Source organism: Suricata suricatta, chromosome 17 (assembly GCF_006229205.1).
Source record: "Suricata suricatta isolate VVHF042 chromosome 17, meerkat_22Aug2017_6uvM2_HiC, whole genome shotgun sequence".
NCBI classification, from domain to species: Eukaryota; Metazoa; Chordata; class Mammalia; order Carnivora; family Herpestidae; genus Suricata; species Suricata suricatta.
Window position 1 is genome coordinate 13,046,643 of NC_043716.1, and position 12,427 is coordinate 13,059,069.

The 12,427-nt window shown below is 39.0% G+C and overlaps 1 protein-coding gene across 1 annotated transcript in view; it reads right to left on the reverse strand.

Moving 5' to 3' along the window:
- Nucleotides 1–2,444: 2,444 nt before the first annotated feature.
- Nucleotides 2,445–12,427, reverse strand: part of PAFAH1B1 (platelet activating factor acetylhydrolase 1b regulatory subunit 1) — a 78,517-nt gene continuing 68,534 nt past the window's right edge. Inside the window, exons 9-11 of the mRNA XM_029927190.1 lie at nt 10,240–10,341; nt 7,231–7,387; nt 2,445–6,371 (exon numbers count right to left, since the gene is read on the reverse strand). Coding sequence (XP_029783050.1) covers nt 6,298–6,371; nt 7,231–7,387; nt 10,240–10,341 — 333 coding nt within the window. The 3' untranslated portion in view covers nt 2,445–6,297. The remainder of the gene's footprint in view (nt 6,372–7,230; nt 7,388–10,239; nt 10,342–12,427) is intronic.

The window sequence follows — 12,427 nt, forward strand, 5'->3', positions numbered from 1 at the left end:
GCTGAGAATAAGAGTTTTTCCACATTCCTGCTGCCAGAGTATAAACTATCAAACCAAACAAGGAGGCATAATCAGGACACCTACAGAGGACAAGTGGCCCTTCTCAAATGCAAACTGAAATACCCCTAATAGGCAAATCCATTATTTAAAAAAATAGAAACTGAGATGCAGTTTATATACTCAATTATCCTGAGAAAAAAGTTCTTATATAGAATGACTTAGGAGCTTTCCTTTGATAGGGCTTCAGGGATGGGATGAGGGTCATTCCTGCATTACTACATTGATGAAAGACGTCAGAACATCCTTACGCTTGGCTTAAAAAGATGCTTTACAACAGGCAGAACCAGATAAGGGAAAGAACATGTGCACTTGGGTTCAATCCCAGCTCACTCTCTAGATTACCTTATACCCTTGCTATATGACTCACTTCCAGCGAGCTTGTTTTCTTGCCCATAAAAATGTACTACTGTCCACCAGCAGGGAGTGTGTGTTGAGAATATGGGTGTTGGCACCTACCAAGCCTTCAAAGTGTTCGGTAACTTTCCCTCCACTAGTCCCTCCACCTCCACTTTTTAAGTATAAGAGAATGTGTATGGGGGGGGGGGGGGAGAATCCCAAGCAGGCTCTGCATCATCAGCACTTGGGGCTAGAACCCACAACTGTGAGATCATGACCTGAGCCGAAATAAAGAGTCGAATGCTTAACTGAGCCATCCAGGTGCCCCTCCACTTTTATTTTTAAATTAAGTAAACTCTGTGCCCAATGTGGAGCTCAAATGACCCCAAGATCAAGAATCACGTGCCCCTCTACTTTTATTGCAAGAGGGCTAATGATCCAAGTTACAGAATATTCAGAAAGGCAAACTCCACGTGTCAAAGTGATGGTGAATAAGAGGACTAAGATTGGAGTTCACATCCTAGCTGTGGGACCACTTTTGCCCCAATTTCTTATTCAGTGAGAAGTTACCCGAGTTAATTAGTGGCATTCAAGCTTGAACTTGCATCAGAATCATTTGGGTGGCTTGTTAAATTTTTCATATAGATGTTTCAGATAGAGTACATCTGAGCTGGAGCTCAAGAACTTGCAATTTCCAAGTTACCAAGTGCTGCTGCTGCTGGCCTGCTGGGAAACAGAATCCTTTTCCTAGAGAATTCTGGTAGGTTTCTCAGCAAAAACTGCATGCAAACCAAGTTTCGCCAAAGCCTAAACAGTGATAGACCTGCCACATCTAGGATGCAGTGCCATTTCTCCACCAAGTCTTCCATTTCCTACCCCTCACCCTGCATCAGGACACACGCCACCATGAGTGTTGGAAGGAAGCTTGATATGAAAGTTCGTTTTGAATAGCTAAGTGTATTTCAGAATTGGGTTGCTATAGCCAGGCCTCCCTACCCCTAGGGAAAGTGGTCAGGCTCACCATCACCACCTCAAGCTAGGGGAAAAAGAACCCTGTGGTGAAAGGGAAAAGCAGAAACACTCCCAAGAACTCAAATTTCAAGCACATTACTTTCATTGCTCTTGGCCCAGCTTCCCATTTGGGGGTGGGGAGGTGGGGAAGAGGCTACTCCCAAAGAAGGCAAGCAAAGAGTCACATCATTCAACTTGTCCTTTATATGTGAAAAAGGTTGGAGACTTCATGGCCACTACAGGTGCTGAGCAGTAGTAGGGGACAGAAGGTAGATCATAGCCAATGTGTAAAGCAGAGGGAAAGCCATGGGGCATCTGGGGCAAGAGTGAAGACAGGACTTTGACATTTCAACCCAAATTTAAAATATTAAGAATCTCTGGGGCGCCTGGGTGGCTCAGTCTGTTGAGTATCCAACTTCAGCTCAGGTCTTGATCTCGCTGTTCCGTGAGTTCGAGCCCCGTGTTGGGCTCTGTGTTGACAGCTAGCTCAGAGCCTGGAGCCTGTCTTCGGATTCTAGGTCTCCCCTCTCTCTCTGACCCTCCCCTGCTCATGCTCTCTCTCTCAAAAATAAATTAAAAAAACATTAAAAAAAAAAAAAAAGGATCTTCAGGAATCCAAGACCACTAGCCAGAACAAGAGGCTCATTCATTAATAGAACAAAGGGGGCAGGACCCTCATCTCTGGGCCCTGACCACAATAGGTCATTCCTGGCCCGGGCAGAGGAGTCCCTGTGGCAAAGGCTGCTGGAGGGCAGGGTGGTGCCTCAGAGACCAGGCTGGGCTCGGCAAGCCCCTCTCCGGGCAGGAGCCCCTGCAGCCCCTGCTCCTCACTCCTGACCTAATGAAGTGATGGAAACAGACAGTAAGTAAATGCAGCGCCATCGCCGGCCTAGAGAAAAAGCCTTCAGTTATGACTCTGATACCAGTTTGCATCTTACTCTGTGACTGGTGTTGAACACAGCCCATCTCCGATTAGGACTCCATTTAAAGGCTTTACATCTCTGCACAGGGACACCACACACACACAAAATCACATCTAGTTTTATAGGCATTTAATAGTTTACCAATTGGTACAATAGGATTTTTTAATATGCAGAAAACATGAATAAATTTTGTTTTACACAGTCTGAGAGCAACAAATCTTACTGTAAAACACAAGAGCAATATTATATACATTCCTTTACTGATTTTTTTTTAAAATTGTGTCAATATCTTCAGTTAACTCTTAACAATCTGGGAACGGTTTTCTCCAATCACCACCACCTCTGCAACATTCATATGAAATCAATGCTTGCCTTCATGTCAGTGTCAGATCAACTTCTAACTCGAAGATTTTGTTTGTTTCTATCATCTTCAGAGTGAGCTTTAGGGATGCCTAAAGGATAGGCAGGACAAGAAAGCAGCTACTTACATGATATAGTGGAAAGATAAAAAGGCCAGTTCAGTCCAGTTGTGACTTGTAAATCCAGCTTGCCCTCCCCCCACCCTACTGAAAAAAAAAAAAAAGACCCCAAAACCTTTTCCACCAATTTTGTACATGTTGCTTCTCTACCAGGAGATTCTTCTTTGCATCATCTAGATTAATTAACACATTGGACTTATATACAGCTGGACAGAAAGAGTAACCATTGTAAGTGCCTTTTCCTTCAACAATTTTAACTTCAGTTGCTTAAGGATTATCAAGCCACCACTGTCAACAAAACAAAATACCTTTACTTTTAAATAGTTTTTCTTTAAGTAAATTTAAAAGAAAACTATTTAATGCGTGATTTTTACCTGGAAGTTCACACAGAAACAGAAAGAGGCAAACAGGAGAGCAGGGCACTGACAGTAAGGAGACTGGGCTTGGTGATCTAGAGCCAAAGCTTCCGAAGACTACAGCGCGCGCTCCACAGCCTGGACAACTTGCTAACACTAGTGATTTTTAGAGCAGTGCTCTGGGCACACCATTGGTCACACCACACACAGACAAAACAGGACGGTCTTAGTCTCCTAAAGTGCAAGATGCCAATGTCAAAAAGCAACTATTCTCCAAGCAACGTCTAAACCACAGTTTCTGTGGCTCGCACTTCCAAGAGTGCAGCTAGGACTTCTTGGGCACATTGGATTAGGGTGGCACTGGAATGTCTGTTTCCACACACACAAAGTCAAATAATCATCTGAGGATGCAATTCTATCAGCTTTTTATTTCTTAAATAAGTGGCCAAATTTGATTGAGAAAGTGACAAAGCAGCAGTGAACCTCTAAACCAGTTAATAAATTCCTCTACTTACAATCCAAACCAGTAACCTCATCATTGTACTTATCCCAGGCAAGGCACAGGGTTAGACAGCAGACAGAGAGAACGGAGGAAAGAGGAAGAAAGGGCATCGACAGGGCAGTGTCAAACAACAGTGCGGGAAACCGCTGCGCTTCCGGTTCCGGATTATGGATGGACCCACTCTCCCCCTCCCCCCTTCATTATTCAAACAGGGCTCGTTACATTTGGATCCAGTTGAGGACCATCCCTGAGATTCAGTGTTTGCTGCTTCTTAAACGGAGGATGTCTGGTAACTCAACTAAGCAGCAGGCTGTGGCCATCTCCCAAGTAAGGATAACTTTGTTTACAGAGTAAAATCGTTCCTCCGCCTTTGTCAATGAAAATCACTGTGCGCTGCAGGGGGGAAACCCAGGGGACAGCAGCTTTGTTTCCTCCTAAATCGGTACCATTTTTTTCCCTTTATTGTTTCGTATCTATGAGTGATTTCTAGATGTTGTGGCTTACCCTTAAACAATTCGTGTTGCTACATGCTAAAAACGAATTAAAATACAAGACATTTATACATGTACAAACAAATGTTAAGATGCACCATTTCTATGTATTTATATTTCTTAAAATAGGACAGGAATAGCAGCAAACGAGAACAAAGATATCTTCCATAGCTTTTGTAGAAAAATCCGGTGAGTACAGCTAAACAGAAACAAAGACTTCTCAAGGTGAGCAGGGTTGTGAGGGAATATTGTCCTGGAAGTTATTCTACTGCATTTAAGGAATTAGCTTAAGTTGTCATTTTTGTCTTCAAAAATAGCCATTAGTTCTCAAAACACTTTTCTTTCCAGAGACGTCTCTCAGGAATTATTAAAAACAAAGCAAACAAAAAGACACAAGTTAGACATAAGGCTGCTTCTAGTAAACATAAGGCCGAGTCTCTGTGTGTGTATCTACAGGACATTAACTCTAACCCTTTGTCTTTGTCAAGAACCAAATTTCCATTAAATACTAAAAGGGACATTAAAAAAATCACGTATTATGCAAATGAATAAAATGCAATTCAGAGTAAGTTTCTTTGTTAAATGGTCTTTGTTATTTCACTGTTCTGTTAACTTTTCAAATGACCTTTTAAAAAAAGCTGTTGGTTAGCTAAGCAATAGAATTATTTATTTAATAATCTGCAATGAAATATTGTTTCCAAAGTCACAGATAAAAATTCTCTTAAGCCTACTTGTAGTAACTTTGGATCACAATATACAATATACCAAGGATGTGTAAAATGCTGAACAGCCAGATGGGGGCAGGGGCGGGGGATGCTTTTCCTTTGAACTGGGAAAAATTCCCACAGAGTCAGACCTAGTTTTCAGAAGCATTAGGATCAAAAAGGGTTTGTTCTAAAGCATGGTCTTCCACAGCAAAATTTATTCTACTTGTACATTTTAGCACTTCTTCGAAAGCCCAGGACCCAAGGATGTGGAGGTTGTATGTGTGTGATATACATATAGGCTTATCCACTTATAGATAGGCCCAAATTAACATTTATATATAAACAAAAGGTGAAAACACAGTACATTTTTATGCATGCTCCATTAAACCCTGTCTTTTTTTTCAACTTGTAAGTTAAATACAGTTCAAATCAGTATCAGATTTGTGTTGAACAAACTGCTGTATTTCTCCCACTCCCTTCAGATGGGCAAACATAACCTTTTCCACATTTGTCATTATGTAATGCACATTGCACATCCCTAAAGAACATCAAAAACAAATAGTGATTTGTACCATGACACACTCAACGGGAAGATTAAATTCTACTTGGGAGTCACATCACTGCACAGTCTAACAGTATGGAGAAGACAACTACAAGTGTGTCTAGTGTGAAAAATAGAAGCTTAGAGTATTACAGTGTTTTTTCAACCTGTTTACAAAGCATTAAGACCCAAATGAAAGAAATGATTTGCTATTAGCTGCTGAGATTTTTCTTATTTGAGATTTACAGTCATTTCCGTACATAAATATACCACTAGCCTCTGCCTGATAGGCTGCCAAAACAAATGTGTCCTATTGATTTGGCAAATGTGTCATGACAAAAATTCCAATGTGTAATCCCCATTAATTACATAGATGGTTCAGAAGACTTTGAATTGTAGCCTTATCATCTAACATCCTTAAAGAAGATTTATTAAGCACACTTAAGTGATGTTACATAGATACACATTTCAGAAAAAGCCCTAATAATCACCACTTTTCCCCAAATGAGGCCATTAAGTCAGGCACCAACAGATAGCAGAAAGAAAAACAGGAATTAATAATCCAACATAAAATGACACTGTCAACTATTCAGTTTAGTGCCCTAGTTCAATTTATTCAACTTCTGCCTTCTTAGGCCTGGTGTGACCAACGCCAGCCCAGGTTTTTAAACCCTATGGTACTTCTAGACAACGTTATGTAAATTTACAGTATACAATTTGGATTCACCATGCATGAATACTTTGTGTGTAACATTTAATAAGCTCAATCTACATCCAGAATAATTTACATGAAAGGACAATATTTATTTAAACAGAGCTCAATGGGGTAACCATGGTATCATCAGAGTGCATCCAGAGGAAAAATGGGAGGAGGGGCCAAATGCGACTCAATCAACGGCACTCCCACACCTTTACTGTTTGATCTACACTGCCAGTAACCACATATGGTGCCGTCTTATGGAAATCTGAAAGAAAAAGAAAAGGCTTATTTTAAACCCAGGTATAATTTTTAACAAGCCATAAAATAATATAAGCAAGTCCAAGTGCCAGGGATGCTCATTTTTTTTCTATGTACACCCACACATCCACCCCTGGGTTAGCGAAGCTGAGACTTAATGATTAAATCCTATGTTAACATTTCAATAAAAATACCCACCCCAATATCTCCCATCCCGACTAAAGCTGAATAAACACTCAAATCTAACAACAAGGGTAGCCTCAATGTATCTACTTACTTAACCTACTATGTTCCAGGCTCAGTACTAATGCATAATATTCATGTTTAATTCTTATAACAATCCTATGAGGTAGGCTTTATTTTTATCATTAGATCCATCATACCCTGGGTGTATTATATTTTTACTGTATTCACTAGCTTAAATTCTAGATTCAGGTGTGGATGACACTGAGGCTATTTATTAGACTTATTCAGTGAGTCCCCAGTACATGAGAGTATATACCTGCCGGAGGGGAAAAGGCTGAGAAAGATTTCCTTTGAAAAACTTACAAACTAGTAGGGGAAGAAAATTACCCATCAGAGTGGTTAGTAAGCATCCTCTTCACAATCCTAGTTTCCAAAACCAATGTTGTGCAATGGAGAAAGTAATTTTTTTATTATAAGGCTGATGATGGAAAGAGAGAGTTAAGGAAAGGAGAATTTAAAACAAATGGTAGGAACCCACAACGTTTTTAAACTGTCTTCTCTAGTCTGTCCTGAAGGCACAGGGTCATTTCTTACCTGGAAAACCCCTCACGATTACAGAAAACGGTTTCGGTCTGGCACTCCAAAGTCTACTGCTTAGCGATCTCATGACTCGTACATACCCAAGGAGGTGACGAAGTGCTCATGCGCATTGAGGGTCTTCATGCATCGCTTGTTCTTGTAATCCCACACACGTAGGGTCTTGTCATCAGCACAACTCAAAATGAACTTCCCCCCAGAATGGAACAGAACTCCACGTACCCAGTTATCATGACCCACCTTAAAAACAAAAAGGTATTTGACTTAATAAAGGGATAAAGTATTTAAACGGCATCTAAGAAAATAGTTAAGTCATTACTCAAAGGGCAGTGAAACTTCATGTACCAAAAACATCAATGAACAAAGAAGAGCCCCACCCACCCCCTCAAAAAGTGTAGGGATTTTTTCCTGATCAAAGGCAACTGGAGACTAACGAGGCATGACCAGGAAACACACGAGCGATGCCCAGCTGGCTCTTGGGTGCTGGCTACAGTACAGTTCTAAAGGACACGACCGGATAACTGGAGAAAATGTGACTGTGTACTATTCATAGTAAGCTTTCCTTTCTTTAATCATATTTTTAAAGTAATCTCTATGCCCAATGTGGGTTTCAAACTCATGACCCCAAGATCAAGAGTCGTGTGTTCTCTGATTCAGTCAGGCACCCAATGTTAAGTTTTATTGTGGATATATAGCAGAACACCTTTATTCTTAGGAGATGTGTGTTAAAATATTTGGAGCTAAATACATATCCCACCACATTCCCCTACACAGAAATTTAAGAAAATGGCTTGGAGCTGCACAGTCCAACAGGGTAGCCATTCAGTCACATGTAGTTTCTTAAATATAAACTAAAATTGATACTATTAGCAATCCAGTCCTTCAGTCTCACTAGCCACATTTCAAGAGCTCAACAGCTGCATATGGCTAGTAGCCATAACCAATGCACAGCACAAATACAGAACATCATCACAGAAAGTTCTGCTGGACGGCCCTAGACTAGAAAAATACACTTGGTAGGGGCGCCTGAGTGGCTCAGTTGGTTGAGTGTCTGACTTTGGCTCAGATCATGATCTCATGGTTCTTGAGTTTGAGCCTTGCACTGGGCTCTCTGCTTGTCAGCACACAGTCCATTTTGGATCCTGTCTCCTCCTCTCTTTGCCCGTAGGCAATTGGCTCTAGGTCTCTCTCAAAATAAGTAAATAAACTTAAAATACGCATACACACACACTTGGTAGGTTTTATTAGGTATGACAGAGCTGTATGTAGGTGATTTTTAATTTCTTCTTTTAGCTTTTCTGTGTATTTCTAATTTTTCTAATTTCTATAAAGTAGATAACCATACTGCTTTTATAAAGGAACCTAAGAAAGGGGAGTGATGAACAAGGTAACATATTCTTTGACCAGGGTGCCCGGGTGGCTCAATCGGGTAAGCATCCAACTCTTGGTTTTGAGCTGACAGTATGGAGCCTGCTTGGGATTCTTCTCCTCCTTTCTGTGCCCTTCTCCTGCATGTACTTTCTTTCAAAATCAATTTAAATAAGTAAATAAACAACCAAATAAATAAAATACCCTATTCTACTATAGTGACCTATAAAAGTCACCAATGACTAGAGGAAGAAGGTTCAACAAAAGTTAAATACAAAATCTATTTAAAAAATTTTTTAATGCTTATTTTTGAGGGAAAGAGAGAGAGTGTGAGTAGCGGAGGGGCAGAGAGAGAGAGAGAGACAGAGAGAGAGAGAATGAATCAGAGCAGGCTCCAGGCTCTGAGCTGTCAGCACAGAGCCCGAAGTGGGGCTCAAATCCATGAACTGCGAGATTGTGACCTGAATCAAAGTTGGATGCTTAACTGACTGAGCCACCCAGGCGCCCCACAAACTGTATTTTAAAAGAAAAATACAAAACCACATTTCCATGGCTACACCAAAACAAAGCAGTAAAAAGTACTGTCCTTTAGGTGAAAAACAGGAGCCAGATACCTCAGGGGAAATTAAGGTGATCTTGTTACTACAGGAGAGGAGAGCATATGCTTTCCTTTTCTCTTTTTAAAGATTTTATTTTAATTTAAATACTCATTTTTGAAAGACAGAGAGAGAGGCAGAGAGACAGGGAGACAGACAATCTGAAATGGGCTCTGTGCTGTCAGCACAGATGCAGGGCTCAAATTTACAAATTGTGAGCTGAGCCGAAGTCAGACACTCAACTGACTGAACCACCCAGGTGCCTCTAAGATTTTATTTTTAAGCAGTCTCTACACCCAATGTGGGGCCCAAACTCACAATCCTGAGATCAAGGGCCGCATGCTCTACAGACTGAGCCAGGCAGGCACTCCTATAGATCTTTTAAATAATGATACAGTTTATCTGAACTTAGCTCAGGTACTACTAGAGGAGAGTTTAATTTACTAATCAATTCTTGATGAAACTTCCAAAGTGTCTACCATATCATAGAGAGACAATCACTTCAAGGTATGGTTAGTACCTAAAATATCTCTAAAACAAACAGATGCCAAATTACAAAAACTGCTACTAAATTAATGCCCACAATCCTGTACTATTATTTATAAATCCTAGTATCAAATTCTAGGTGCTCCTAAAATGAAATAAACATTTCTAAGCCATAAAGCTAGGTAACAACATTAACATCAGAATGGTAAAATAAAATGAATAAACAAGACCATGTGAACAAATAGTTCAACAGGATTCATATTAAAATTAAATATAGTGAAATACAGAATTAAAGTTTAAAAAATGAATTGGTCTATAATAAAGCTGTTTCCCCTCCCCATAAGAGATACAGAATTTTTAAAGATACAGTGAGCTAGGATTTCACTCCTAGCATTAATGGCTTTGTAGATCTTTTATATAACGTGACATTCTATAGGAATAATTTTCTTCCCAGGTGTCCCTAAGGAATAATTTTCATTTCACTGTAACAATGCAATTACAGATGTTTAAGAAAAATTATCTTTATAAAGAAGTTATTCTAAAGCCTAAAGATTATTTAGTAAAATATCACAAGACATCTAACCCTCAAAAATATAAACACAGCAAGATGCACAAGAAGCAGTTAAGATTATGCAAACTTACCAGGGTCATAAGGCACATGCCAGTACTGACGTCCCACATCTTAATAGTCTTGTCTCTGGATCCAGACAGTAAGAATGGCCCAGGCTTGCCACTTTTTTTAGTCTACAGAAAACATACAAAAGTTAAGTTTTACGTAAGACGTTAAGTGAAGATTTTAAATGACTTCTATCAATGATCTGTAGTTTCAATTTTATAAAAATGCAATTTTGGAGGACAAATACTGTATATGTTTACTACATACAATGTGATAGTCTGAGATACATATATATTGTAAAGTGATCATCATAGGCTAATTAACATATCCATCACCTCATATAACCACCCCCAACTGTAGAGCTACCCTTTTAGCAAATTTCAAGTATATACAACCCAGGACTGTTAACTGTAGTCATCAAGCTGTACAATTAGATTTACAGGACTTACTCTCCTTATTTTCCTCTATTGAAATACACAAGTCTTTTGACATATGTAGGCTACGCAGGAAAGACCCAGATAATATGGAAATAGAAAATATCCATTTAGGTTAAGATTCAGTTTCTATAATACTAACAAATGATAAATTTATGCTCAAGACTTCTGGAATCAAGAAGAAATTTAAAACTAAGTCAGTCTTTATGTAACTCCAAGCCAGAATCAACTTTATGACATGGTAAGTAACCACCACTAGAGGGCAGTAAAAATAATCTGAAAATGCAACCAAACAGCCAGCCAAAATTTATGAGATTACTTCAGAAGCTTCATTTCAGAAAATACTCTGGGACGGGGGTAAAGGGTGGGGATACGGGAAGAAAATTCTCTTCCTTCATTTATTAAAATATGCTTAAAATATCCACGATAGGACTATCTCTATAAAAGAGAAATGTGGTCAATTTGGGCTCAATTTATTCAAAGAAACAATATTCTGTAACTTATTAAGTTATTAATCATAAAGAATGAAATCATGAAAAGTACAAGTTAAGAACCATGAAAAAATCTAAAACTTGTGAGTAAAAACCCAAAAGATTCCACCAAACAGATAAGCAAATTCAGTAAAGCTGCAGGATACAAAATCAATGTACAGAAATCTGTTGCATTTCTAAAAACCAATAAGAAGCAGCAGAAAGAGATTTAAGAAAACAATCCCACTTACAATGACACCGAAAATAAGAAGATAGCCAGGAATAAACCTAACCAAAGAGGTGAAAGATCTGTACTCTGAAAACTATAAAACACTGGTGAAAAATACTGAAGACAACACAAAGAAATGGAACAACATTCCATGCTCAAGGATTAAACAAATATTGTTAAAATGTCTCAACTACCCAAAGCAATCTACACATTTAGTGCAATCCCTATCAAAATACCAATAGCAGTCTTCACAGGACTAGAACAAATAATCCTAAAATTTGTATGGAATCACAAAAGACCCCAAATAGACAAAGCAATCCTGAAAAAGAACAGCAAAGCTGGAGGCATAACAATTTCAGACTTCAAGTTATAGTACAAAGTTGTAGTAATCAAATTACACTACAGTGCTAGTACAAAAATAGACACATAGATCAATGGAAAAGAACAGAAAATAACAGAAAAAATCCACAATTATATGGTCAATTAATCTCTGACAAAGCTGGAAAAAATACCCAATGGGAAAGATAGTCTCTTCAACAAATGGTGTTGGGAAAACTGGACAGCAGGATGCAAAAGAATGAAATTGGATCACTCTTACACCACACACAAAAATAAATTCAAAATGGATTAAAGACCTAAATATGAGATCTGAAACCATAAAAATCCTAGAAGAAAGCATAGGCAGTAATTTTTCTGACATTGGCTGTATCAACTTTTTTCTAGATAGGTCCCCTGAGGCAAAGGAAACAAAAGCAAAAATAAACTATGGGACTATATCAAAATAAAAAGCTCCTGCACAGCAAAGGAAACATCAACAAAACAAAAAGGCAACCTACTGAATGGAAGAAGGTATCTGACAAAGAGTTAGTATCCAAAATATATAAAGAACTTCTATAACTCAACACCCAAAAAACAAATCCAGTTAAAAAATGAGCTAAAATATACAAGGAGCTCACTAAACTCCATACACGAAAAATGAATGATCCAGTGAAGAAATGGGCAGAAGACCTGAATAGACACTTCTCCAAAGAGGACATCCAGATGGCCAACAGGCACATGAAACGATGCTCAGTGTCACTCA